Genomic DNA, 25,973 nt, shown 5'->3' on the forward strand with positions numbered 1-25,973 from the left:
ATTTTTAAAATGGGCACCTTAAAGTTTAGTAGTGATACTGAAAATGCTGGCAAATAAACTCTATAAGACTCATTCTGGAGTTTTAGAGAGCAAACATCCTTTATCAGGCCTGGGCAAGGTAAGAGTCGTCTCCATCAATCCTGTGCAGCGAAACAAGAGCTGAGGACAGAATATATTTCCCACTTAACCTGCATGTGTGTAAACTTCCCAGAAATCTTATGCATCTTGTATTACTTTCCAGGGTCTAATTTTAATGTTATTATGAACTTCACAACACTCCAATATCTTGCTAATTTGGATCCATCTCCAGCTCTGCCTGACCTTGCATTTGTGATGGGGAAATGCTGCAAACAGAGGGGATTCTAGAAGAGGAGACATCTGTTCAGGACAGATCACACTGAGCACGAGGTGTTATATCCATCAAATGAACAGGGCCTGGAAAAAAAAAAACTGTTTGAAAGAAAGCAAGCTGTCAGCGGAACATTCTGTCTAACTTTCAAAAATACAAATACTTAGCTAAAACTTAACTCTACTTCAGCTTAAATCAAAGATGTTTCACTTTAGGTAATAGCAACTACTCCTTGTGTCAGTAGGTGTGAGTATGGTGCTTTTACTCACAGGTGGAGAAAAGTTTTCTGTGGAAGACCAAGCATTAGTGAAATCATTCTCAAAAGCAAGCAGACTCCTCTGTGAAGTCCCTTGATGGCTGTTGGTGCTCAGCACCCTTCAATCTCTGGTTTTACCTCTGTGCTGTGTTGCTATCAGCCCCATCCTCTGCTCCAGAAGAGCAAGTGCCCCTGGTGCTGACATTTCCAGCTGGAATCTTTGGAGGAGCAGATGCAACAGTGGGATGCTTAAATGGAACTTAGAGCCCTGTGGGGGTTTTCAGGGTGGATTTGTTTCCAAATGCTGCTTGTAAATGGTAAGATGGGAGGAGGAGAAGCTGTCACAGCTGAACACAATCTCAGTCCAGGTGGGGCTGCTTATAAACCCCCCAGGTGTGTGAGTGCCATGCAACAGTCTTGCAGAGAACAGGTAAAACGCGCCTCGAAATGCTTTTATTCCCACCTTTTTTGTTTGTTTAGTTGCTGACATCCTAAACCTCGGACTGAAAGGTTGGGGACCGTGTGGGGGAGCAGGGGTGCTGCGAGTAGGCTGGGTTTGCAGTGGGGAGGAGGGGGAGAGGGTGGTCCCACCCGGCTCCTCCTCCGGCTGCCCCGGCTCCTGGGACGGGAGGGACGGGGGAGCCTGCCTGGTGAGTCCTGCGGGGCTAGGGGGGTGCTTCCCAGGGCTGCTGGGCAGCGGTGGGGGACATCCTGGTCCTTGCGAGGAGTTCTGGGCAGTGGTGGGGGCATCCTGGTCTTTCCCAGGGGTGCTGAGCAGTGGTGGAGCAATTCTGATCTCTCTGAGGGGTGCTGAGCAGTGGTGGGACATCCTGGTCTTTGCGAGGGATGCTGAGCAGTGGTGGAGCAATCCTGAACCTTCTAAGGGATGCTGAGCAGTGGTGGGATGTCCTAGTCCTTCCGAGGGATGCTGAGCAGTGGTGGCGGAATCCTGGTCGTTCTGAGGGGTACTGGAAAGCAGTGGAGCCATCCTGGTCCTTCTAAGAGGTGCTGGGGCATGGTGGAGCTGTCCTAGTCCCTTTGAGGGTTGCTGGGAGCAGTGGGACGCTGCTTCTGTGGCTGGCATTGTAAAACCTGGGTGCCAGCCAGGGTCAAGGCACTCCAAAGCCACATTGCTCAGCTGAGGTCCCATCTCAGGTCAGGAGAAGCGATGGGACCTGAGGCAAGAGGAGCCCCAGCCTCCATGTATTTCACTTTTGGTCCAGTTTCGTGATGCCCCGGAGCGCATAAGCTTTGCTTCCATCCTCAGTCATGGGGATGGATAAGGCTTGTCTTGTACAAGGGATGGATTTGTTTACTGTAATGAATAAATAGTGCTATGCTGGGTTGTTAAAATAAGAAAACCCCCACCACCCTGACAACCGGAGCTAGTCTATGCTGTAATGCTTTAATTGACTTGTTTGGAGCAGTTTTAGGGTGCGGCCAGGGGAAAAGTGCTGAGCTTGCCAGGACAGGCTTTCAGACAGTTTGCGTCTCATGTCCTTAATGAAAACCTTTCTGCAGAAGGCACAGAGAGCTTCATCAAGGCTTGACCACACAAAGACTGAGGGACCTGGGGTAATATCTTTGGCTTTCCCTCTGCCCCCCTATTGTGCTACAAATACACGCACCTGTGAACGCATCACTTTGTATCTTGGTTTCTGTGTATGTTAACCAGTGTATGTTGCCATCCCCAGTGGCCTGGAGGGGAAAGGCAACAGGAAGGTGGCAGAACCCTGCTTCCAAGTTATCCGGGAAAATGTGAATAAACATTAAAACATGACATGGAAGTTGTGAAATCGATTTCATGGGGGCTTCTGATAAGTGGGCTTCCATTTTGTTTATTTTGCATAGAAAAAATGAGGCATCACCAGGAGACAAGTCCTGTGTGTAGCTGTTTTTTCCCCACTCTCTTGAGAGAGGGCAGGGCTGGAGAGACTGCTTAGATGCTCACTCCTTGTGTGCTGGGGGAGTTAACCGTACCATCTTCAGGGTGTGCTTCTTCTAGGAAGACTCCAAGAGAAATAAGTAGATGGAATGATTTAAAAAAATCTTTGGCACACATCCACCTCGTGGAAGATTCCCACTTTCTAAAGCTCCTTTCAGAAAGGCCCACCAGCTGCTATCCTGAACATGCATATAGGTAGCAGCTTATACCTGTTTGCAGGAGTGATGCCATGGAGAAAATTCCCTGGCTGTGGCTTGTCCCTAGGGCTCTCGGAGATGCAGCAGGAGGATAAGGTGTGAATTGGGGTTAGTTTTGTAAAAGGGACTGGGTGTGGGGTGATCAGGAACATCTAGCGTTGAACATTCTGTGCATGCTGAGATGAGAACAGACTAACTCATGCTCTGAGAGCTAAATTGAATATCAGAGACATTCAAAAAGGACTTTTCCTCTCTCCTTCTAGCCTCTTCTGTAGGAAATGACTGCAAATGGCTGGCTCGGAAAGGTAGGATTCCTCCTCATGTGCAGTATTGAGTGTTTGGGGAAGGACATACCAGGATTTTGCTTCCTTGAGAGGGAGGCATGTCAGAGCAATCTTTAAGTCTTTACTCCTGCTTGTGGTACTGAGTCTTGTCCTTCTAAGCCAGCCAGCAGGTGCTTGTGCTTTGAGGCTTGGGTTCCTTAGCACCAGCTTGATGCTCTTTGTCCAGTGGTTTCCTTCTGCTGCAGATGGCAAGCACTCTTCCTAGCACTGCTGAGAACACGTGCAGAGGAGCCGCTGAGGGCAGCAAAATAATGGGGTGTGGGTCTGTCTTGCAAGATGAGGTGGCAAACCTAAGGTCTTCCTGCCCCTCTAGAAAGGTTTTGGAAAAAGGCATCTGTGTGGTGTGGTGGTAAAGCTAAGGAATAACACAGAGAGATGGTGTCTTGCTGATATACACAAGACGGTGATCCTCTCCCACCTCATTCTTTGGGAGCCATTCACACCTGCTTGTGGTATAGGTAGATCAATAGTTGATTGACATCAGATGTGGATGTATCTGGCTGGTGTAAGGCAGTGCAGGTCAGGTCCCGAGCCAGGGACCAGCTGTAGCCTTCCCAGATCTCCATGTCTCAGAGAAGAGGACATCAGGGGACAATTACAGTGATTGTGTTGGACCCCAAAGCCTTGAATTAGTAGTTCTGAGTGAAGTATGTGACCAAATTGTCTGTGTTCCTTCATAACCTCAATATAATTATATTGTTTGTGTATTTATTTTCTTATGTGTCTGCTGGTTTGTCCTAAGACACGGAGTTCCTGTAGATCACTCTACCCCTTTTCTCAGCCACTCTGTAAAACGTTTCTTCCCATCATCCACACCAAGTCTCTGCTGTGTGCAGGTGCTGAGTGCTGGCAATGCTGAGACAGGCTCTGGCTCCCTTGGGTGCTCTTGCAGGTGGCACCCAGCACAAGATTAAAAAGATGAGACATTCATGGAGATGTTCCTGCTGCTGTTGCCACAGGCAAAGTCAGTAGCATGAGCACTTCTATCAGAACAAACTGCACAATAACTTTAGCTTGAGCTCTTGAGTCAGAGAAGTGTCTCTTATTCTGTAACTCTTGGGTCATACAGGACCTGATCTGCAGGATGTTGATTTTGACAGTACCCCATGTGAGCAGTGAGATCAAGGTCCCTCTGTGTGCAGCAGCCCTTATTGCATCGAGGAAAAGAGCCTGTCAATGCTGTTCCTCGCTGCAGAACCGGGGGGCTGAATAAAGAAGCTGGTTTTGCAGAACATCTTACGGAAATGTTGACTTGTTTTTCGCTTGGAGGAAAAAATTTTTGGAAGCTTTAGACTGAAGTTTCATAGGATCATAGAATGGTTTAGGTTGAAGGGACCTTAAAGATCATCCAGTTCCAATCCACACCAGGCCAGGTTGGATGAAGCTTTGAGCAGCCTGGTCCAGTGGGAGGTGCCCCTGCCCATGGCCGGTGGTTGGAATTGGATGATCTTTAAGGTCCCTTCCAACCCAAACTCACTATGTTTTCAGATCAGTTTGGTTCTGTCTCATTAGAAGGACTAAGCATGCTCAGATATTTTGCAGATGGCAAAAGCCATGCTGGGAAGATACTTGTCAAGAAGAGCCTTCCCTTCTTCTACCTTTCCCCCTCTCCTTGTCTTCCTCTTCCAAATAAGATAGCACAGTTACACTCTTACTTGGTTTGCAGAAGTTGCTGTCATGTTTACGTGGCAAAGTGAGAATTTGGGTACAAAAAAAGAGTTTTGACTGAGTATGGGTAAAAAAAAAGATTATTTTTGACTCAATACTAATGCAAATGTTTTTGAAATTCTCTTTCTTAGTGGCCAAGAAGATAAAGTGAAGAGGTCCTTCAGTCATCACCCCATATCCCAGTGAAACTGCTGTCTGGTGTTCCTGGGCTGCTACTAATCCTGGGGTAATGCTGATAAGCGGGTGATGATGAAGCTTTCAGTTCCTGCTGCTGGGAGTCTACCTGGTCTGAAAGTGAAAGAATTAATCCTGTGAATTAGTTCATTTAAGCCCAAAATAAGACCATGTTGTAGAAATGTCTCAACCTATCAGTGTTTTGTATGAAAACAACCTGAAATCCCTCCACACGTGTCACATCTGGTTACAAGCAGAGGCTTGTCCTCCTTTGGGTGTTGTGTGCTCTGGAATTTGCTCCTGGAAAGAATGTCCTTGGGGCATGGCAAAAGGATGACCTTACCTCTGTGGCACGTGCCAGGGCTTGAAGCTACTGTGGGACACAAGGGTTTCCTTGATGAAGTCATGTTTTGTGTTTACCTCTCTTTAACTCAGTGAGCTTGGGATCTGTTAATTTGGCAGTGGCAGTCTTGTAGGAGGATGTGTTGAAGGGTGATGCTTATAACGCACCTGGTGCTGGATAAAAAGCTGCAAGACACAGAGAGTTATTGTGTCTGTAATCCCTAATGATGCTTTCTTAATCCCCTCTATGATGTGGACCCGTTAATAGAGCTGGTTACCAAGAAATGGACTTCTTCATCTTTAACTAAGTGAAGAAAATCTGCTTTTCCAATGAGAGAGGCAGACCCCCAGCGTGAATCTGATCAAATCTGCTGTAGTCAGTACACTCAGTGCTTTTCATCAGGAGAAAACAAAAATATATGTGTTTTAAATACAAACCCAAGGTTTCTGCCAGACTTGTTTGGTCTAAATCTGGGCATGCTTGAAAGTGTCACTGAAGTCCATCCACAATGTAGTGGCAGCTTTGCTGATTTCAAAGGAAAAATGAGCAGAAAATTGACTTTGCTGGACAGTTGTATGTAAAAACACCTCCCCTGAAAGCCTGCCCTCAGAAAATGTAGGTCATGAAAGAACTCGTGGTTGAGTGTTGTTGAAGACTCACGATGAGGATGGGCAGCAGCGCTGGCGGAGGCAGGCGCTGCAGGACGGGTCCCCCTCTGCTCTGCTCCACAACAAGGATGTCTCAGCCAGAGCTGCAGGTGCTGATGGGATCACGGGGGATATAGCTCTGTCCTGTGCATGGTGAACCCCTGAAGGAAACCTGTTTGGCTCTCCATGGGCTCTCTGAGGGCAACCGGGGGCCCTGGTGCAGTGAGGAGGAAGGAAAGGAGGAATATGAGTAGATGTCCAGGTGGCCATGGGGGAAGGAGAGGACAGAAGGCTGGGCAGTAGCTCTCTACCTTTCAAAGCTTACCTTCTCCAGTTTTGATAGGAAAGGAGATGAGTACACCGGGAGACTTTTTTTCTATCATTCCCTCATTTTCAGTTTTTTACCTTCTATCTGTTTCCTACTCTCCTCCCCAGGCTGGGAGTTGCTTTTGCTCCTCAGATTAAATATTTCTGAACTCGTCACATGAAACAACAAGCTGCAGGTGAAGAAACCCACTTTAGAAATGTAATTAATATTCCTCTCCTTGTTTTTCTTTTCTTTCAGATTTGTCACCATGAGCCTCTTGTCATTTGAGTCCATCTGCATTTTCCTGCTTCCCCAAGGTACATTTAAAGTCGTTATTCTGCATCACATGGTTTTTTCTTCAGGTGCTTCCCTGCCTCTGGCTGGAGTTCTTCATGCTGAGAAACCGGAGTCGAATCAGTGTCTCTCCAGAAGGTTTAGGGATAAACCTCTGAACCACAGTTTCACCCAGAGGGGATAAAATAATGCCTGGAGAAACAGCTTTTCTGAGAATTTGAGCACGTGTGACTGATTTGTATGTGAAGTTTCTAATTGATGTGGGAAAAGCTGATGTTGTTCTGGTATTAAAAGTTCATAAATTTCTCCAGTGCAATTATTTGGTGTCTCCAGTGCTTATGATTATGATCTTTGAAGCCTAAGCCTGGTCTAGTTCTCATTCATGTGCTATGTCCTTCCATGCAGTGAGCCGAGAGACAGTCCTCCTGTGTGCTGGAGTCGGGTACTTGACGTGTCTCATGCTCTCTGTGTTATGGATAGAAAGAATTTCCTCCCATGGATACGATGCTGTGGCCCTGAATTAGTTTTGCAAGTGTGAAATCTGTACAGTAAACCAGCAATTTCTCTGCTACAGATTAAAACCTGCATGTCTCATTTATATATTATTTAGATATTTACATATTTATTTATTTGAGACAGTTCCTAGTGTTGATGGGTGATTCTCTGTTTGATCCCATAGTTTTGCTGGTGTCAGGTATACAAGAAATTCATGCTGACCAGGAGAGGATCAGCAAGATCTCAGCTGCTGGCCAGTGTAAGTTTGTTTTTTAAAGCAAGTTTTTTCTGTTTTCTGAATTCCTTTTTTCTTTGTTTTTTTTCTTGATGGTATGGTTTTGTTGTTTTATTTCTTTGTATTATATCCCATTCAGCCCATAAAGTCCCCAGCAGTGCTCTGACAAGCACAATTGTGGCTGCTTCTGCCCTAACTTGGCTTTTCCCCTCGTTGGTATCAGTTCTCCTGGGACTCCTGCCTCTGTTTTGCCCAAGCTGGCTGTTTGCCAAGTGGCTGGTGTTTCTGTCAGTTCCTTTGGAGCCTGCTTCAAGCCATGTTTAATTACAGGCTTGATTTGCAATCGAACCTCTCATGTGGCTGATTTGTTCAGGCTATAGAGCTGGTCGCAATGCTGTGAGGGGGAATGCTGGGCTCTGGCTGGCCAGCAGACCATGATTACCTACAGCTCCCTTGATGTTTATGCAATTGGTTACTTATGAACTGTGTCATGTGTTTTCCTGCTAGACTTTATTTCCTATTATCTGCCTATCAAGTGATAAATTACATTTTTTCCTGTGCCAGGGATGCCCTCCAGCCCCATCCCATCCCACTGCACGTTCAGCTCGGACTTTCCACCCTGATGTCCTTTATTTCTCACTGATACACATCAGCAGGAGCCCTTTGGTGGGCTGCAGACTCTTGCTTACCAATCCCTTCCAAGGGTGTGCACCAGCGCAGATCCCTGCACCGCTGAGCTCCAGAGCAACCTGAAGACCATTTCTCCACACCAGCCCACACTGGGATGGGGGCACAGCAGTCTTCTTCGTGCACGCCTGGGCAGGCAGCTGTGGTCAGTGACTGCAGGCAAGCACCTGGGTTATTGCATCTCGTGTTCAGATCAGTTGTGAGGGCAAGGCTGACAAGCCAGGGCAGCCTGGAGAAGAGGCCGTGCTCCAGCTCATCCCCAATGCAGCGCTCCAGGGCAAGGCCGATTGTCCTGTGAGAAGAACCAGTGACCCAGAAGAGAATGTGTTATGATTTTCAGTCCCTCGTGATTTGATATTAGAAAACCCTAATTATAAATTCAGGGTTTTGCTAGCAGGAACAATTTGGAAATAATTAGTGCTAATAAGAAGATGATAATAATGGGGGTGCAGAAATGGCACGGGCCAAAAGGGGTCTTAAAAGGATGATGTGCTTGCTCCCTGTACTGAGCTTCTGGATTCATAGAATTGTTAAGGTTGGGAAGGAATTCTAAGATCGTCCAGTCCTACCATCAGTCCAACACCACCGTATCTACTAAACCAAGTCCCAGAACGTTACACGCTTTTTGAACCCCTCCAGGGATGGAGACTCCTCCACTGCCCTGGGCAACCTCTGCCAGTGCTTCACCACTCTTTCAGGAAAGAATGTTTTTCTAATATCCAGTCTAAACCTCCCCTGGTGCAACTTAGGGCAGGTTCCTCTCGTCCTGTCCCTTGATACTCGGGAGGAGAGACCAGCACCCACCTCGCTATGCCCTCTTTTCTGGTAGTTGTAGAGAGCGATACGGTCTCCCCTCAGCCTCTTCTTCCCCAGACTAAACAATCCCAGTTCCCTCAGCCACTCTTCATAAGACTTGTGTTCCAACCCCGTCACCAGACTTGGTGACGCATTCAGTGTCCCTTGAAGTGGGCTCTGCTAAATGCTGCAAAGGTGAATTTGAAATTTACATGTAAATGCTTTGAAAATGTCTCTTAAGAGTCTGTGGATTGCCTGTTTTTAAAAACATTTTATTTTTATCAGTGGAATTACGGGCAGTGTAAGCACCTCAGAAACTTTTCCTTGGGAGCAGTTGTGTTCATGCAGGCAGGGGTGATACAAGGACACGTCTCTGAAGAGAGGATGAAAGGCAGATTTTTGTGCAAAGTGTTTCTGTCGGTGCCTTAGAGCTGTTCAGAGAGTTTGCATTTAGAAAAATAAGAGCGTGTTTTGAAAAATGTGCTGCAGATAAAACACATCTGGCTTTGTGGGACTCTGTGTGCTTTGCAAATCCTTCCTTTTGTGAATCCTTCTGGATTCACATCTGTGCCTTGGGCTGGGAGAGCCTGCAGGTCCCGCTGGGCACAGCCACCTCTGCCCCCTGCTCACCCCTCTGCGTCCCTCCCAGCTCTCTGCAGTTAGTGATATCGCACATCAGCACGCTGGGGTGCTGCTGCCTTGCTTTACTCAATTACTGATGCCAGGCTGGGGAGCTCAGGTGCAAGTCTTGCAAACTGTGAGGGCTGAACTGGAGCTGCCAGAGCAGGAGCGTGTGCAGGCTTTGGGTTGTGAACACCGGACCGCCCCAATTCCTCCTCGGCAAGTCTGTTTGGGCTTTCTGCCACTTCCAGAGAGCGAGACTAATGAAGTGAAGTTTCACAGCATTTGTTTTTTCTCCTAGTGATGCAGTGCTCAGCTTCGGTAGATGTCCTTTTCCTGTTGGATGGCTCCTACAGCATTGGCAAAGGAAGCTTTGAAAAGTCTAAGGTCTTTGCAAGCAAGCTCTGTGATGCCTTGGACATCCATCCAAACAGGGTGAGTGTCAGAAATGTCTCATTTTAGTTTTGAGCAGCTTGGCAATGTGTGGAAAGGCTGGCGATAATGTGCTGAGCGAAACAGCAAAATTCAACCCAGCAGCTATCATGAGAATCCTAGAACCATGTAGTGTCCTGAAGGGACCCACAAGGATCATTGAGTCCAACTCTTATCCCTGCATAGGAGAACCCTGACATTCACACCATGTATCTGAGGGTGTTGTGGAAATGCTTCTGGAATATTGTCAGGCTTGGTGCTGTGACTCCTTCCCTGGGGAGCTGTTCTAGTGCTCCACCACCCTCTTGGGGAAGAACCTTTTCCTGATATCCAACCTAAACCTCCCCTGGCCCATCTTCCTGCCATTCCCTCAGGTCCTATCGTTGGTCGCCAGAGAGAAGAGATCAGTGTCTGCTCCTCCTCTTTCCCTTGTGAGGAAGCTGTAGACCGTGGTGAGGTGTCTCCTCAGTCTCCTCTTCTCAGGCTGAACAGACCAAGTGACTAGCCGCTTTTCACACGGCTTCCCCTCTTAACCCTTCACCAGCTGTATGGCCCTCCTCTGGACGCTCTCCAGCAGCTTAGCTCCAAACATTCTCTTAACCTACCTTGACCAGAACACCCTGAGAAGCATGACCCTTCAAATACCACCGAGGAGGTGGGACGCAGCCATTGGAGTGGCCTCCAAAGTACCCCACTGCAGCACGTCTGTGAGTGTGATGGGAAAAAAGGCAAAGGGAGAGGATACATCTGAGGTGGTGACTTCACTGGAAGGCACAGGTCAAAGCAAAAGATGGTCTATCAGTTACTGACTGTCTAAGGGCAGGCTTTCCTTATATATGGCAGTGCTCCTTCCACACAGAATCATAGAAAGGCTTGGGTGGGAAGGGACCTTAAGGATCACCCAGTTCCAACCCCCCTTACCATGGGCAGGGACACCTCCCACGGGATCCGGTTGCTCAAGGCCTCATCCAACCTGGCCTTGAAACACCTCCAGGTGAAATATTCTGGATGCATTGCCCAATACAGACAATTTAGTCTGTTTTTATTCTCAGGCACTTTCAATTATAGGAAATTGTTTTAAAGGAGATAGAGGATAAAGGATTGATTGCTTTATGTTGTCTACTGTGCCCAGTGCCAGAGGGAACTGCTTTTAGTAAAGGAAAGATTGCCTGCAGTGTATAAATGGCTTGGTATAAAAGGTGTTATTTATAAACTTACTGTCCTTGAGGCTACTACTTGCTCTGAATGGATAAACACAGATCTTGAGCTGCCTGTAACTGCAGCAAGGTCTCCTGTTGCTGCTTTGTTTATATTCTGTATAGGGGCTGCTGTGGTTTTTGCTTTTTTTGAAGTTCCTTTAGATTGCCAGTGGCTCAACATGCAAAACAGTGTTTGTCTCAATTCTGTGTAGTGTTCCCAAGTCTGTTAATTGATTGAAAGAGTAAAACTCTCACAGGCATCTTTCATAATCTTTAACCTTTTCTTTTAGGTCCGTGTGGGAATGATACAGTTTAGCTCAACTCCCCACCTTGAATTCCCACTGGATTCATATCTGACCAAGCAAGAAGTGAAAGAGAGAATCAAGAGGATTGTGTTCAGGTCAGCTTCTTTTACAGCTTTTCTCTTTTTCGGGGTTATGAATGATTTCTAGACTTAGAGTTCTTTGACAACTCCACCTCCACTATGCACACACCAACGCGATCCCCCCAGGGAGGAGAGTGTCTGAACACTATGGTCCATAATCCACAGTCCACTAAAGACATGCAACCCAGTCTGTGTTTGTCAAGGACAGTCGATAGGGGAAAGAAGACTTCAGTAACATGGTAAATAAGGGAGAATTTTCTGTTACCTTCCTGGCAGGTTATTCTGGGCATTTATGCCAGGTGGTGGGCTACATCCTTCCAGGGAAAAGCGTTCATGGTGTTGCCACATGGCTGAGCAAAGACAGGACTGTGTGCATTTTCATATTTTTTTGGTGGTTACAGATTCCTTTGTCCTACGAGGTAGTGACTCATTGCTGATCCCTAGATATATGGGCATGTCTGGTGAATTCAAGAGGATCAGGTTTTTGGGCAGAAACCTTTTTACTTCCTGAATGTTAAGACTTGAATGTCTTCCCACAACCTCAGGAAATGGAGCCAGAAGTTCAAAGAAAGATTCTCTAAGAACCTCTCAAAATCCAAACTTTTCATCTGCAAGAAATACATTTGGATCTACAAAGGATCTGACAACCACCCCAAAATAACACTTATTTTGATGACAGATGAGATATCGGTATTGCCTGTGGGTGCCTACTCTTGCTTTAGCTGATGTGCCTTAGGGCTAAAAGTTACCTCAACATTTCTCGTGGCTGCCTGCCGCTCACATCATGACACGTGTAATGCAACTTTTTCCAGCAAGATCAGTTGGCTGGGTTTGTTGTATTGCTTTTAATAAGTTTATCAAATCAAGACAATCTTTTGTGTGATGTTACAGGAAAAACTTAGCAGAAAGCAAGATGTGCTCCTCCTCTTTGGCTGCTGCTTAAGGCTCTGAAAGCAGAGCAGAGGAAGCAAAGCAGGGTTTGGCGTCTGGCACTGAAATTTCTTGATGACAACACATGCATGCTGACAGATTGAATAAATAATGACCTTGTGTTCGGCTGTTTCATCTAGTTTAGATGAAAAGCTGATATTTCAAAGTAGATAAAATAGTCAAGGACGGATTCCAGTTGGCTTCTGAAAAAACAGAGTGTTTGCTGTCTTGATTAAGAGGCTCCTTCCTGTGCTTCTCATGAGTCTTTGGCCAGAGAGGCGTTTTCCAACTCCAGCCGCGTGGTCTGGGTGTGGAGCTGAGAGCACTTGAAAGACAGCAGCCCTGGGGTGAAGTGAAGCTTTGGTGACTTATTCAGAAAGTGCTGGTCTCTTTCTGTGAGTCCTGTCCAAATGGCTTTTGAGTTCATTGACCTATTTCAAGCAGATTTGTAGCAATCTTAGAAGCTAGTTTTTTATGAATTTCTTTCATACAAGTCAATGAATACCTTCTTGGTGCTGTTCCTGAGTAAAGGCAGCAGATAAAGTCCACATCTCATAGAATCCATATATCCTTTGGCTTCAGAAAATCCTTACTGTAGTAAAAATGCCTTAAACGCACATCTGCTGTGTCAAAAACCAATGAACCTCCAAATGCAAATTGACAAGAACCAAATTTGAACCAGCTTTGACTCCTTATTAACTTTTCCTGATCCTCAGGGCTCAAATGGGCACAGACGCTGAGTTCATCAAGTTCATCCAGTACCTGAAGGGGCTACAAGAAAGCTGGGGAGGGACTGTTTACAAACGTTTGTAGCAATAGGACTAGGGGGAATGGCTATAAACTGGAAAGAGGCAGATCTAGATTAGACATAAGGAGAAATTTCTTCATAATGAGAGTGGTGAGGCACTGGCACAGGTTGCCCAGGGAAGCTGTGTCTGCCCCATCCCTGGAGGTGTTCAAGGCCAGGTTGGATGGGACCTTGGGCAGCCTGGTCTGGCGGGAGGTGTCCCTGCCCATGGCAGGGGGCTTGCAACTAGATGATCTTTAAGGTCCCTTCCAACTCGAATCATTCTATGATTTTAGTCACTGAACTGACTGCTCGATGTGTTTTCCCTCGTGCCAGAGCACTGAGGTGTCTGACAGCTACTGACACCTGGGCAGGAAAAGGCAGGAGATGTTCAAAAAGCATTTAGACATGGCACTTCAGGACGTGGTTTAGTAGGCACGGGTGTGTTGGGCTGACAGTTGGACTGGATGATCTTATAGATGTTTTCCAACCTTAATGATTCTACGATTTCATAAAATCTATGTCTCCAGTCTGCAAAATGGGAAGCGAAGGATACAGTTTGTGTGAACCTGGATGTCTGGTGCACATTTCCTATCATACCAGCACTGCTGGCGCGCTACCTAGCAGACAAGGGTGTTGCTTTTAATTGAGTTTAACATGGGTTAAGACTACTGGGAGCATCTTAATGTTTACTTTTCTAGCATAAAAGGTATTGGCAAAGCCCTGAAGAAGGCATGCCTTGTGCTCAGTCCTTCTAAGTTTTCAGGGGTGCACTAAGAAGCTTTCAGCATTCATATTTTCAGGAGCTTTACTACAGCATGGACAAATGACTTTCTGTAGAAAATCAAATTAACCTGCAGCTCAACTAAGGAGAAAAAGGTAAGGACTCACTGCACATTGCTGGACTGCAGACAAGCCAGGATGTGTGCCTTAGCTCTTGGTCCAAGAATGGCAGAAGGTCCCGTTGTGCAAAAGGAATGATACGTGATGAGAATTTCTAGCACCTTCATGCATCAAGAGAAAGGAAAACACTTTGAGATGCTGGCCTTCATTCATTTTGCCCACTTGTCCTGTGCTTCTGACAGAAATACAAGAGGTTGTTGTAGACCAGTTTTTCCATACAACTCTTAAAGAAGTCACCATGATTTTCAGAGAGGGATAAAAGAAGCACTTGAGACATTTTTCAAAGCTGGAAAAAAAGCTCAAGTATCTGAGAGCTCTGGTTTCTCCTCCAATTGCAGGAACACTCTGCTGTGTGCTAAAAGTCTTCTGGAGACTACTCTGGGTCAGAGAGGGGGGAGGTAAGGGTGGGTAGACAGGACCTCTGGGTAGGAAGAGGACAAGAATGGCAGGATAAGACATCTCTGTGGAAGTGTTCTGTGGTAGCAGGAAGCAATATGCAAAGTTCCCCACTATCAGAGGGTGGAAATTTGGAAATAAAGTGGTAAATTCAATATCTGGAAAAGAACTTTGATTTCTGGCTAATATGTTGTTTTGTTTTTGTCTTTTTTTAAAAAAAAATTTAACTCCCTTCTTCCTAGAGGTGGGAGCACAGAGACAGGTCGGGCTCTGAAGTACGTTCTCCGCAAGGGATTTCCTGGTGGCAGAAACTCGAGCGTCCCTGAAGTCCTGATCATCATTTCGGATGGGAAGTCCCAGGGCAGCACTGGAATGCCTGCCATGCAGATGAAGGAGAGACACATCATGGTATTTGCAGTGGGAATCAAGTTTCCAAGGTAGGAAACTTTCCACAGAGTTGGAAACGGAGGCCCAGCTAGCCAAATGGCAAGTCCTAGTGGTTGAGGGATGGTCTTGTGCTAGATATCAGTTTTGGAAAGAAAAAAGGGGAATTTGCAGGGTAACACAGATGTGGAGGAAACACTAAGTTGGTGATTGGTGTAGAATGAGGATCAGAGTTGGTGAAGGAAGCATTTCTACTGAATAGAGCTACGCTATTGCCTGAGACTAAACACACCAGGATCTTGAAAACTGCTTGAAGGGTGTCATGGTTCTGCATCAGCTATTTGCTGCACAGAGTTTACTCGTTTCTTTGGTGGTAAGGGTCTTTCTACACAAGTGGTTGAACCCTGCCTTGCTTGGCAGGTGGGAGGAGCTGCATGCGCTGGCTAGCGAGCCCACTGAGAAGCACGTGCTCTTTGCTGGAGATGCCGACGATGCTGTGAATGGCCTATACAGCACCCTCACCAGCTCTGTCTGCGGTGCCACCACTCCAGGTAACCCCTGTCCTGGCTTGTCCTTCACACCTGTGCTTTGAGCTTTGACCATGTTAGTAAGTGAGACTGACAGGACATTGTCAGAAGGCCTATGGGGGAATTGGCAGGTGTTACACTTTGAGGTAGCCTTCTGGTGCCCAAACTGGATGATGTGCTTGCCATCTACCTCTCCAAATACTTGCAAGCTGCAGGACCTGTGTCTTGGTTCACCTCTGCAGATAGGAATATTGGTTCTTGCTCACGTCATGAGGGGTAGAGGGGATAAACACAGTTGTATTAAATCTTCTAATGAACTTGGCTGTGTGTTAATGGGAGGCCAACCAGGGACTTGCAGAAGATAGAAAACATGGAACTAGAGTGGTCCAGAGGTATTGAATACGTGTATGATGAAGGCACCAGAGTGGCTGAAAAGTTGTTGCTCAAGCCTTAACTCAACAGTACGAGCATTGTAGCCAAGCAAAGGAGGCTGAAGAATGAGCACCTAAGGCAGTGGACTAGGCTGGTGAACACGTTGACAGAAAATTTCTCTTCTGGGGTCTCATTGAGGGTTCTTTGAAGCACTGTCTCATATGCTGTTGGCAGGTTGATGAAGAGAACTAATCCCTTTCTAAGTGGTGCTCTGCTCCCACACAGAATTTGTGTTTTCAGGTCCTAGTTTGAATTTGTTGTTTGCTACAGGCTGCAAAGTTGAATCCCACCCTTGTGAACGCAGGACCCTGGAGACTGTGAGAGAGCTGGCTGGAAATTATGTGTGTTGGAAAGGCTCAAAGCAGCCAAACACAGTGCATGCATCACTGTGCCCTTTCTACAGGTGAGCTGAACACCCACATCTTTAAAAGTGAGGCACAGAGGAGATGAGATACAGTAATGAGGCTTTTATCAGACAGTGGCTCCTTACAGTGATGAAAAACCCTGAGATGACTAATACAGGCATGGTCTTTAGACCTAGGCACGGTGAAGCTGTGAGTATTAGAGAAATGGAAAAGTGATAAACAAACATGATAGTAAAGCAGAAATCGTCTCATTGTTTACTGACAATGTAAGCTACCTTCTTACGTATGTCAAACATACACTCCTGCTCTAGGATTGGGATGTTTTGGTATCACCTTAGGGCAGGGAATTGATGGAGAAAGCTGAAAAATCCCAGTGGGAGGCACAGCTGAGGATTTCTTCCCAGTCTAAACCTTGCTTGTCCACTAGTTATAGCTGGATAATTTGGGTACTAGAATTAATATTGAATAAGAAATTCTCACTGCTGTAAAACTTTGGTTTTGTTCCAATTTAGACCAAAATTTAAACTCTCTTCTGTATCTGCTAAAAATATAATCATGTTGAGCTTTAAAAATACATGTGTAGTCTTTAAATCTGAAATGTCAAAGTAGGACTCGAAAATAAAAGAGTAGATTTGATAAACTGATGTTTTTTTCTTTTGCCACCTCGCTTAGACTGCACATTTTTTAAAATGTGCACATTTTTTGTTTTGAAAAATTGCATTTTCAAAGGAAAATTTGTTCCATTTAAAACACAGTAAGGTCAGACTTGAAGATAACTTGTTAATCTTTAAATTAGTGATAGGCTTTATTCTTCTTGTTTCAGGTGGAAGAAAGTCTTAGTAAAGCACCCATCCAGATGCTTCCGAACAGTATGTCCAGGTAGGACTTAGCCTTTTTAAAAGGAAATGTAATAATTAATGAATAAAATCATGGTTTTTTACTCTCACTCTTAAAAAATTTGTTCTGTGTGGGAGATTGTGATCCTTATTATGAGTTGATGTTATGTCTCATTTTTCTGTCTCATGGATGCCTGTGACTGGAGTTCTTTTGGATTAAAATATCGCCCTGTCGTTTCTCCTTCCAATTGAGGAGCCAGTTAATCCTCATCTACTTGTGTTCCTGAGGCTTGTGCTGCTTCCCAATGCCTGTGGGGAGTTGCTGTTCTCCAGCCAGGGGTGCAGGCAATGAGATGCCTCCACTGATTCACTTGGTACCATGAACATCATCAGTTTAGCAGGGAAGCTGGCACTTGCAGCCTGTTTTTGTGACTATGGAAATAGAAGGTCCTTGAGTTCTGCCCTGAACCTCATCCTTTTGCTGGTTTAGGTGACAATGGCTTTATTTTCTTTGTCAGTACAACATTGTCCAAGCAGCAGGCCAGACTCTGATCCTTCCATTGCTGGTGTAAGTCTGGAAGGACTTAGGACAAGAGAGAACGGCCTTAAATTGCCCTATGGGAGGTTCAGGTTGGACATTAGGAAAAATTTCTTCACCAAAAGGGTTCACTGGCAGAGGCTGCCCAGGGAGGTGGTTGAGTCACCATCCCTGGAGGTGTTCAAAAGATGGGTAGATGAGGTGGTTAGGGATATGATTTAGTAGTGGACAGGTACAGTTTGGCTTGATGATCTCAAAGGTCTTTTCCAACCTAGTGATTCTACGGTTCTATGATAAGGTCTGTGTGAACTTTAGCAATTCTGTGTTTACATGAGCGTTGCTGCGTTGGCATTATTCCGAAGCAAATGAAGTGAGGTCACAGTCTGGTTTGCTCTCTTCATTACTGCCTATTGGAGAGCTGTCCCAAAATGAAATTACCGTGATGATGAGTGAAGGTGCATGTGACCCTTCGTTAGTTCAGACCCTGCAGCAAGACAGACAGAGGTCTGACCCCTTTTCCACTAATGGTGGTGCTCACGCTGGCACAGGATGGGAAGGGGCACACTTCCTGCTGATTCCCTGTCTCTCCTTTCCCTGGTCCCATTTAGACCCCTGCGACTCCCAGCCATGCCAGAACCGGGGCACATGTGTCCCAGAGGGACTGGACAAGTACCACTGCCTCTGCCCGGTGGGGTACGGAGGAGACATCCACTGCGGTAGGTGTGAACCTGTGCTCTTCCTCCTTCCTTCTTGGCTGTGTCCTGCCTTTGTGGTGCCTGTGGCTGTAGGGACAACTCTGCAGCCTTTGTGCTTTTCTCCAGGAGACAGGAGGTTCTCTCATACTGGTTGTGATGTGTTGGGTCCACTGACTGGGTCTTGCTGCTGAGAAGCCTTGTGGATACGGAGATCACCAATACTGACAGTCTCACCCTGGCGTGGCTGCCTTTGCTTCTAAATGCTGGTGCCATGTGAGCAGGAGAACAGAGAAACTTGGGGAGAGATATAAATATGTCTGTTGGACTCCTCCCTGCAAACATGGGCCCAGGAGGGACTCCTGATTTTGGAGGTTCAGCATAAGGAACCTACGAAGGTCCCGATCTTCAGAAAATGTTTTGTACTTGCTTCCCCTGGAATCAAGGCTCCTGCTTTAAAGTGTCTCAGGGTGTAACAGGGGAGGGTCCAGTGCTTGGGCTCTCCTTTCTCCAATATATGGTATATTGAATCTTGGAGTGTTTTCTGCAGAGTACTAAAAGAGTGGAGTCATCATTTCTAATTCCAGGTTTGCCATCAAAATCTCAGGAATTCCCCTAGGCTCCCATAGCTATTTCGTATCACTAAAGGCTTATGTGCCATCCAACCAAAATAAAGTGCGCTTCTGGCACACTTGTCCTCCAGCTCATGATGTGTCTGTCAAACCATTTAGGTTACTGAACATAATGTCTCTTCTCCACACCACAGATCTTCCAGCAGGCCCTAGCTGAGGTGCCTGGCATGCTTGTTGTGTTGTCCTGCACGTGACAAATTACTCTCTCCCTTTTCAGCACCAAAGCTGAGTCTCAAGTGTGGCGTGGATCTCCTTTTCCTGTTGGACAGCTCAGCAGGAGTCACACTGGAAGGGTTCCTGCGCTACAAGGCGTTCCTCAAGAGGTTCCTCCAAGCAGTGATGGGCCAGGATTCACCAATGAATGTGGGGGTGGCCCAATATGCTGACAATGTCGAGATACCCATTGAAGTGGGTCGACATAAGGATGTGTTCAGTCTCATGAAGAGCATCGATGCTTTGAATTTTAGTGGAGGAGGAACCCTGACAGGCAGAGCCCTGCATTACATTGCGCAGCATGGTTTTAGAACCCCAGTCCTTGCAGATGTGCAGGATGATCTCCCACATGTGGTTGTCTTGCTCACTGACTCCAAATCCCAGGATCCAGTGGCAGAAGCTGCTAAGTATGCGAGGGACCAAGATGTCTTCTTGGTTGGTGTAGGCAGCAGTTTCGTGAGAGCAGAGCTGATCAAGGTGACTGGCAATCCAAAGCAGACGATTGTCTACTCGGACCCCCAGGACCTGTTCAACAGGATCCCAGAGCTGCAGAGAAGAATCTGCAGTGTGGACAATCCTGAAGGTAAGAAAGTGGTACAGGCATTGTGGGATGAGTTTGTCAAACCACAGGGAGGCCTTCTGAACTCCACTGAGGAGGAGAGAAGGATGGGATTAATATCCTTGTTTTGGTTGTGTCACTCAGAGATCCAGGGACTAACCTTCCATCATTGCTTTTTATGATGGATCTGTTGGTGTGAAAGGGTTGTAAATCACCCTTCATAGTTGATGATCAGCAGTGATGAACTTTGCTCACTGTTTCCCACCCCCTGCTTTTTTTTGGTCAGAAAGGAGTACGTGTATATCCTGAAAAATACCACGCTTGCGCTCTTTCATCTAGGCTGCAGGGCACAGTCACTGGATTTGGCATTTGCGGTAGATGCCTCGGCTGGAGTTGGCCTGGAGAATTTCCTGCAGTTGATGGACTTCGTCAGGAGCAGCTGTTTGCACTTCAGCATCAACAGGGATGTCACCCAAATTGCCCTTGTGATCTATGGCAGCAAAGCTCACACTGTGTTTGCTTTGGACACTCACACAAGCAATTCAGCAGTCCTTCAAGCCATCAACCAGGTGCCTTTCCTCGGAGATTCAGCCTATGCTGGCAGAGCTTTGTTGCATATTTATGCTGATGTGATGACAGTGCAGAAAGGAGCAAGACCTGGTGTCAACAAGGTAGTGGTGGTGCTCACAAATGGAGGTGGCTTGGAGGATGCGGCTGCCCCAGCTCAGCAGCTGAGGGACAATGGCATCTTGGTGTTTGTGGTTGTTGTTGGGGATGCACAGAGGGACATGCTGCTGAGGGTTGCTGGGTCTCCCAACTACCTGGTCCACATCTCCTCCTATGAAGACCTGCAGTATTACCAAAACCTTATAATTGAACGGATCTGTGAAGGTGAGAGAACGTTCTATGCTTGCTTCTTATTTTGGTGCCACCAGCCATTGTTATTGTAGATTTTCTGATGCTTTACCGAGTGAGTTTGATGTTATTTTTTGCATTTACAGATGGGGAAGCTATAGCATGGAGATCTGGTGACTGTCCAAAGCAATCCTATAGCAATAGGGACCAACTTCCTAAGATTCAGTCCACTGGGTGAGATTGGTCTTAGTGTGACTGGCTCTTTCCAGGCCTGCCAGGTCTAGATTCTGCCTTCCCTGGAAGAAAAAGCAGCTTACTCTTTTTCTGATATTGCTTTAAACCTGTAGAATTTGCTGTGTGTTACTGTAGCTCCTGCAGTGTTGCTGAGGGAGCTTCAGGGGACAGGTTTCTGCAGCCACCAGCATTGGTCCTGGAGTGAGGTCTCTGCTATCTCCTTCAGCAAGTTTGTGCCTAGATGTCTGCAAAGTGGTAGGTTTGAAACCTCATCGTTTCTGTTCCTCCTTAGTGTCCTGCAATTTAAGTTCTTAGGTAGGCTCTTGAGATTTTGTTTGTGTAGCGTGGGATTTAATCATAAATCCAGAATCTGTCAGCTTAGAAGCTTGCAAGCTGTTAAATAGAGCTTTCAGACAGCTTGTGATTAATTTTGCTTTCAAGACTAAATCTTTATCTCTACAGCATTCAGGAATGAGAAATTTTTAAATAGTAATGTAAAAGCTTATGTCAAAGCACTTTCTTCAAAACTCTGAGTCCAGAGGATGAGTCCCTGGCTGGGAAGAAATTTACTCTGAAATCAAGGTTAAAATGCTTGCATACCAAGTGTGAGTGCCCATGTTTGATGGAAATGAGCTTTTCAGAAAGGATAGCAGATCTGGTTTGCAGATGTTAGTGGTGATGAAAGCGCTTCTATTTCCTGGCCACACCATCTAGGTCTCTCCTTATTTTAAAATGCCACGTTTTTTTTCTCATTCCAAATAATCTAAGATTTTAACATCTAGGAATTTGGTCTTGTTACATTTTAACTGATTAGTAAGATCAAATGAAGAACCACATTGAGCAGCGCTGTAATTAACGGCAGAGTCTAAAGTCCTTTTCATCTCTGGGCATGCCCATGGCTCTTTCAGGGTTAGAAGGAGCTACAGCACCGTCTCTTCAGGGTGAGAAGCCTGTCTCCTGGCAGGCTTTGCAGACAGTTTCTACCTGGAGCAGTGATGTTTTCAGCTGTGTTATTATAAAAACAATCTACCGTACCATGAAATTAAGTACAATGCCCCAGAGAAAGGGGAAGAGACGGCAAGGTTCAATGAGTCAGGGTAATAACATATCATTTCCTGAGACTGAATTGCTGCTTTCATGCCATGTGCAGGTAATTGTTGCTTGTACTAAGTAGGCTGGGACCAAGGGCGATGTAAAGATAAGCCCTTCATTCAGTCTTCTGCTCCAAGTCCAAGACTCAATAACAGAATCATTGTCTGTGAAAGGACTTTAAAAAATCTATGACTCATGATAAAAGTATTTGAGAAACCGACCCTGCCTCTGGACACCTGGAATATCACGTTTACTCTGAGGCTTAGCTGAAAAGAGACTAGAAAAATACTGATCTGGAGTCTAGGAGAGAAGAACCGAAGCATTACATGTATATGAATCTGATTAATGGAAATACAAGCACCTGGGATTACCAAAGGGTGTAATCCCTGAGTGCCAGAAGCTTATTTAAGGTGATACTGTGTTAATAGTAGATTTGAGTTCAGAGAAATTGTGACTGTGGTACAGCGTGATTCCCCCAAACAGGGACTGCGAGGTTATGCAGTGGGGCAGTTGCGGAGGGAAGTGGTGGATGCATGGCCTGTGGAGCAGAGCACCATGGAAAAGCTTTCTGGGGAATAGCCAGCACCTGGAAGATGGGTCTTGGATCCAAGAGGTCCTGCTGGCTTTCATGACCCACAGTTCTACTAATCTGTGATGAAAGCAAAAGCACCTGCTCTTCAGGATGCAGGATGTCAGGCAAGACCCTACCTGGGATGTCTCTTGACAGCAAAACATGTGGAACCCATCTTGGATTCTTACAAAATCAAGAGGAACTAAAGATTGAGATGTCTCAGATCTAGGATTTGACTGTCAAAAACGTGAATGTCAAACATAATTTTGCCAGTCTTAAGTGTAGGTTGAGAGCTGATGTGTGAACTCTATGTGTGGGAATTAGTACAGCATTCTGTAAGCTGTAGTAGCCATCCCAATGGATAGGAATTTCTATTCTTTCTTCCTCCCACTTTTCTTACTCAGAGTGTGTGTGTGTTTCTTCCACTGTGGAGCAAAAGGCAAGGTTAGGAGCTCCTTACTCTACACCACATAGTTGTTCAGCAGAGGATTTTCACACCCTTACTAATGCTGTGGTGGAGTTGCCAGCAGACTGGAAGCAAATCCCTCTGGGATGCCACTACTTAACCTAATGTATTCACAGCAAGGCAGCATGAAACACTGCCAGCCCTGCTGACAGCTGGGCTCTGCTGTGTTAAAAGGGTTGGAAAAACTGTCACATACTTCACAAGAATAGGACTAATAACAACTCGGGCTGTGGTCGTAGGCTTCTCTCTCAAACCTCCTAGAAATAAAGCCCATCAGTTTTTCTTGTGTTGTTTGCCATTCATGCTTCTCAGCTGACTTCATGTCCTCTACTCCTTTCTGATGTAAACAAGGTTTGAACTCCAGTGGTGTTTGGGGTTGTAAAGTGCTTGGAACAGGGCACCTGTCTTGCTCTGTATTTGCAGTGTGCACAACTGGAAGATTTGTGCTCTTGTGAGCTCTGGAGATGCGCCGTTTTGGTTTTCAGCCACATTCAGCCTAATGTGGCGTCACTCTTTTAAGCTTTATTAGAAATATTAGCTTCCAAATCAGAACATATAGCAAAGCTGTTCTTCTTCCTTTTGTCTAGGTTAAATGCAGAAGAGCTTGTCCTCTGTGTTAAGACAGGGTTGTGAGCTTGCACACCCTGCTGTGTTAATGTGGTTTCCCCATCCCATCAGCCCTAGGTGCCATTTTCTGATGCCTCATCTCTGGAGGTGTTGAAAGCCAGGTTGGATGGGGTTTTGAGCAACCTGACCCAGTGAGAGGTGTTGGACCCATAGGAGGCCTGACCCATAGCACGGGGTTGGAACTGGATGGTCTTTAAGGTCCCTTCCAACCCAAACCGTTCTGTGATTCTATAGTTGCTGTTATTTTTGGAGCATCCCTCATGGACGTGGGTCCTAGCTATTAATACTCTGTAGATGTGCCTAAGCCTGTTGTTCTGCTTGTGTTTGTTGCAGAAGCAAAAAGCCCCGTGAACCTTTGCAAACCCAACCCATGCATGAACCAAGGCGTATGCGTCCTTGGGCCTGGGAGCTACCGGTGCGAATGCCGTGGCTGGGAAGGACCCCACTGTGAGAGCAGTAAGGATCAGCAGATGTCATCCGTTCTGCCTAGCCCCTCGGACTGGATCCCACGTCTCCACCTTTCCCTCAAGCAGATATGTTGCTGCAACTCTCAAACAGCTGTTTGATCACCAGGTCTTGGTACTGGTATGGCCTCTCTCACATGGGAAGTGGAGAGATTTGGGCTGCTGAGAGTAACAAAAGTGTATGTCAAGAAGCTGTGCCCCATTTTACACATTCACTAATCAAGTTGACTGTAAGGGGACCCCACAAAGTTCTAGTATTTTGATAGTTGTTCTCCACTCTGTTCTGCTCCCCATTTTCTGTGAGCCACACTACAAGAAAAAAAAAAATCTTTAATTCCTGATGTGGAAAGCTCTGCCCCTTATAGCTTTTGATGCTTTCTGTGGTGTAAAAGCCTCCCCATTGCCTTCTGCTGCTTCAGCAGCAGAGAGATGGCTGGGAGGTGGTAGCCTCTGGCTCCCTAGAGGTGGTGCTGTGCCTACAGGGAGAAGTTCTCCACTAAGTGTGGTATGTCTCCCCCATTCCCAGTATTGTGCTCTCTGTCTGAGCCTCAGATTTCTCTCCAACATTTGGCAGCTAAGGCCAAGAGGATGCTTGTTAGGTTGTAATGGTGTCTGTGTTTCTCTTCTGCAATAGGAGTACCCCAGGGTGATTCTCCAAGATCCCTTGTCCTTCCTCTTCACTATCACGTGCAGTGGAGTCCACGTGGTCTGCAGCGCTTCTCCAGAGCCTCCCAGCACACCAAAAAGCACACAGATCAGAGACACTGATGTGCCGAGTGCGCCAGTTCTCCATCCTGGAACACTTATTGCCAGTTGCAGGCAAGATCCAGCAAGCCACCAGTGTCCTTGGCAGTGATGGAATTGCTCCAGCACAGGGACTGTGCTGAGGCCAATCCCGGTTCCTGCATTGCACAAACTGGGCTTCGCAGTGCTTTCTTTCTTTCTTTCTTTCTTTCTTTCTTTCTTTCTTTCTTTTTTTTTTTTTCTAATTGAAGTAAATATTTGTGGTTTAAGTATTTATTATTGGCATTTTGCATTTCCTCATCCAGATTTTCTTTCCAGAGTTTTCATTTTTTTAAACAGATTTCTTGAGAGATCTTTGAGTTAGTCTGAAAACGTGTATAAGTCTGAGCAATACTGGAGCTTCTGCTGAAGGGAGGATGACATAGATTATGCACTGACAGACAGGTGCTAAAGTGAATGGCCTGTTACACGTAGGAAGACAAGGAAGAGGAAGAACCGGTTATGAGCCTCAAAAGAGTTGTCCACGCTGCTTTCTTCTCTGAATTTATTTGGAGTGATTGAATATGATTTAGCTCCATGGGTATTTTGTAGCCATGTATTTTTGATAAGGAGAAGTTTGAAAAGAATTGATTTTTCAAGAGATTTCAATAGTTTATTCAACTCCAAAGCAGAGCTTTGACAGTCAGTGTGCTTTGCTGTTCTTAGCAGGTATTTTAGCTGGTTTTCTCCTAGATTTGACCTGGGTCAAATCTAATTTGACCTGGGTCAAATCTAATTACCTGTGCTGCAAACACGTCGGGTAAGAACAACCCCCCAACTGTTTCCAAAGGTCTGATCTGTTACAGGCCCTGGGCACAGCCATGGTTTGTACCATCCTGCTGGTCTTTGGACCTTGGTCTATCTGCTTTCAGGTTTAACTGTCTTCCTCTTAGTCTTTTCTGCCAGCCACAGTCTGACCTGGAGGGGACAGGAACAGGACAACATCCTGAGCAGCTTCACATGGGTGCTGGGAGCGGAGCACGGCAGGCAATGTGCAGGTCAGAATAGGAAGAGGCCAGGACCTCTCCTTCCAGATCTCATCCACGTTTTCCTTTCTCCTCATGCTCCTCACCTCTTTGCTCTCTCCTTTGCTGGCACACGTTTTTCTCTTATTCCTTCTTTTTTTCCCATTCCAAGTCAAGTTTCAGCTCTTCATTTTGGTGCTGTTTCCATTGTTCTGAGCTTTGCTGTGTAGCTTTGCTCTCCTTTTGGACCTGGCAGGGGAGAACAGTGTACTTATCCTGGCCTCTGGAGCCAGATGGATGAGCTCAATGGCATTTCTGCCTCTCCTTGTTGTTTTAAGCTGCTCTTGTC

At 46.1% G+C, this 25,973-nt stretch overlaps 2 protein-coding genes across 2 annotated transcripts in view; both read left to right on the forward strand.

Annotated features, from left to right (window-relative positions):
- Positions 1–25,973, forward strand: part of NHLRC2 (NHL repeat containing 2) — a 267,757-nt gene that overhangs the window by 206,764 nt on the left and 35,020 nt on the right. The gene's annotated exons all lie outside the window — the stretch shown is intronic.
- VWA2 (von Willebrand factor A domain containing 2) lies at positions 1,231–24,790 on the forward strand. The gene is made up of 14 exons (XM_069863569.1): positions 1,231–1,255; positions 6,489–6,547; positions 7,204–7,278; positions 9,659–9,792; positions 11,279–11,388; positions 14,632–14,826; positions 15,194–15,324; positions 16,003–16,135; positions 16,921–16,976; positions 18,080–18,187; positions 19,013–19,591; positions 19,907–20,458; positions 23,746–23,868; positions 24,511–24,790. Exons 2-14 carry the CDS (start codon positions 6,499–6,501, stop codon positions 24,642–24,644), a joined length of 2,379 nt encoding a protein of 792 aa, XP_069719670.1. The 5' UTR covers positions 1,231–1,255; positions 6,489–6,498; the 3' UTR covers positions 24,645–24,790.

Source organism: Phaenicophaeus curvirostris, chromosome 9 (assembly GCF_032191515.1).
Source record: "Phaenicophaeus curvirostris isolate KB17595 chromosome 9, BPBGC_Pcur_1.0, whole genome shotgun sequence".
Classification (NCBI taxonomy): Eukaryota; Metazoa; Chordata; class Aves; order Cuculiformes; family Cuculidae; genus Phaenicophaeus; species Phaenicophaeus curvirostris.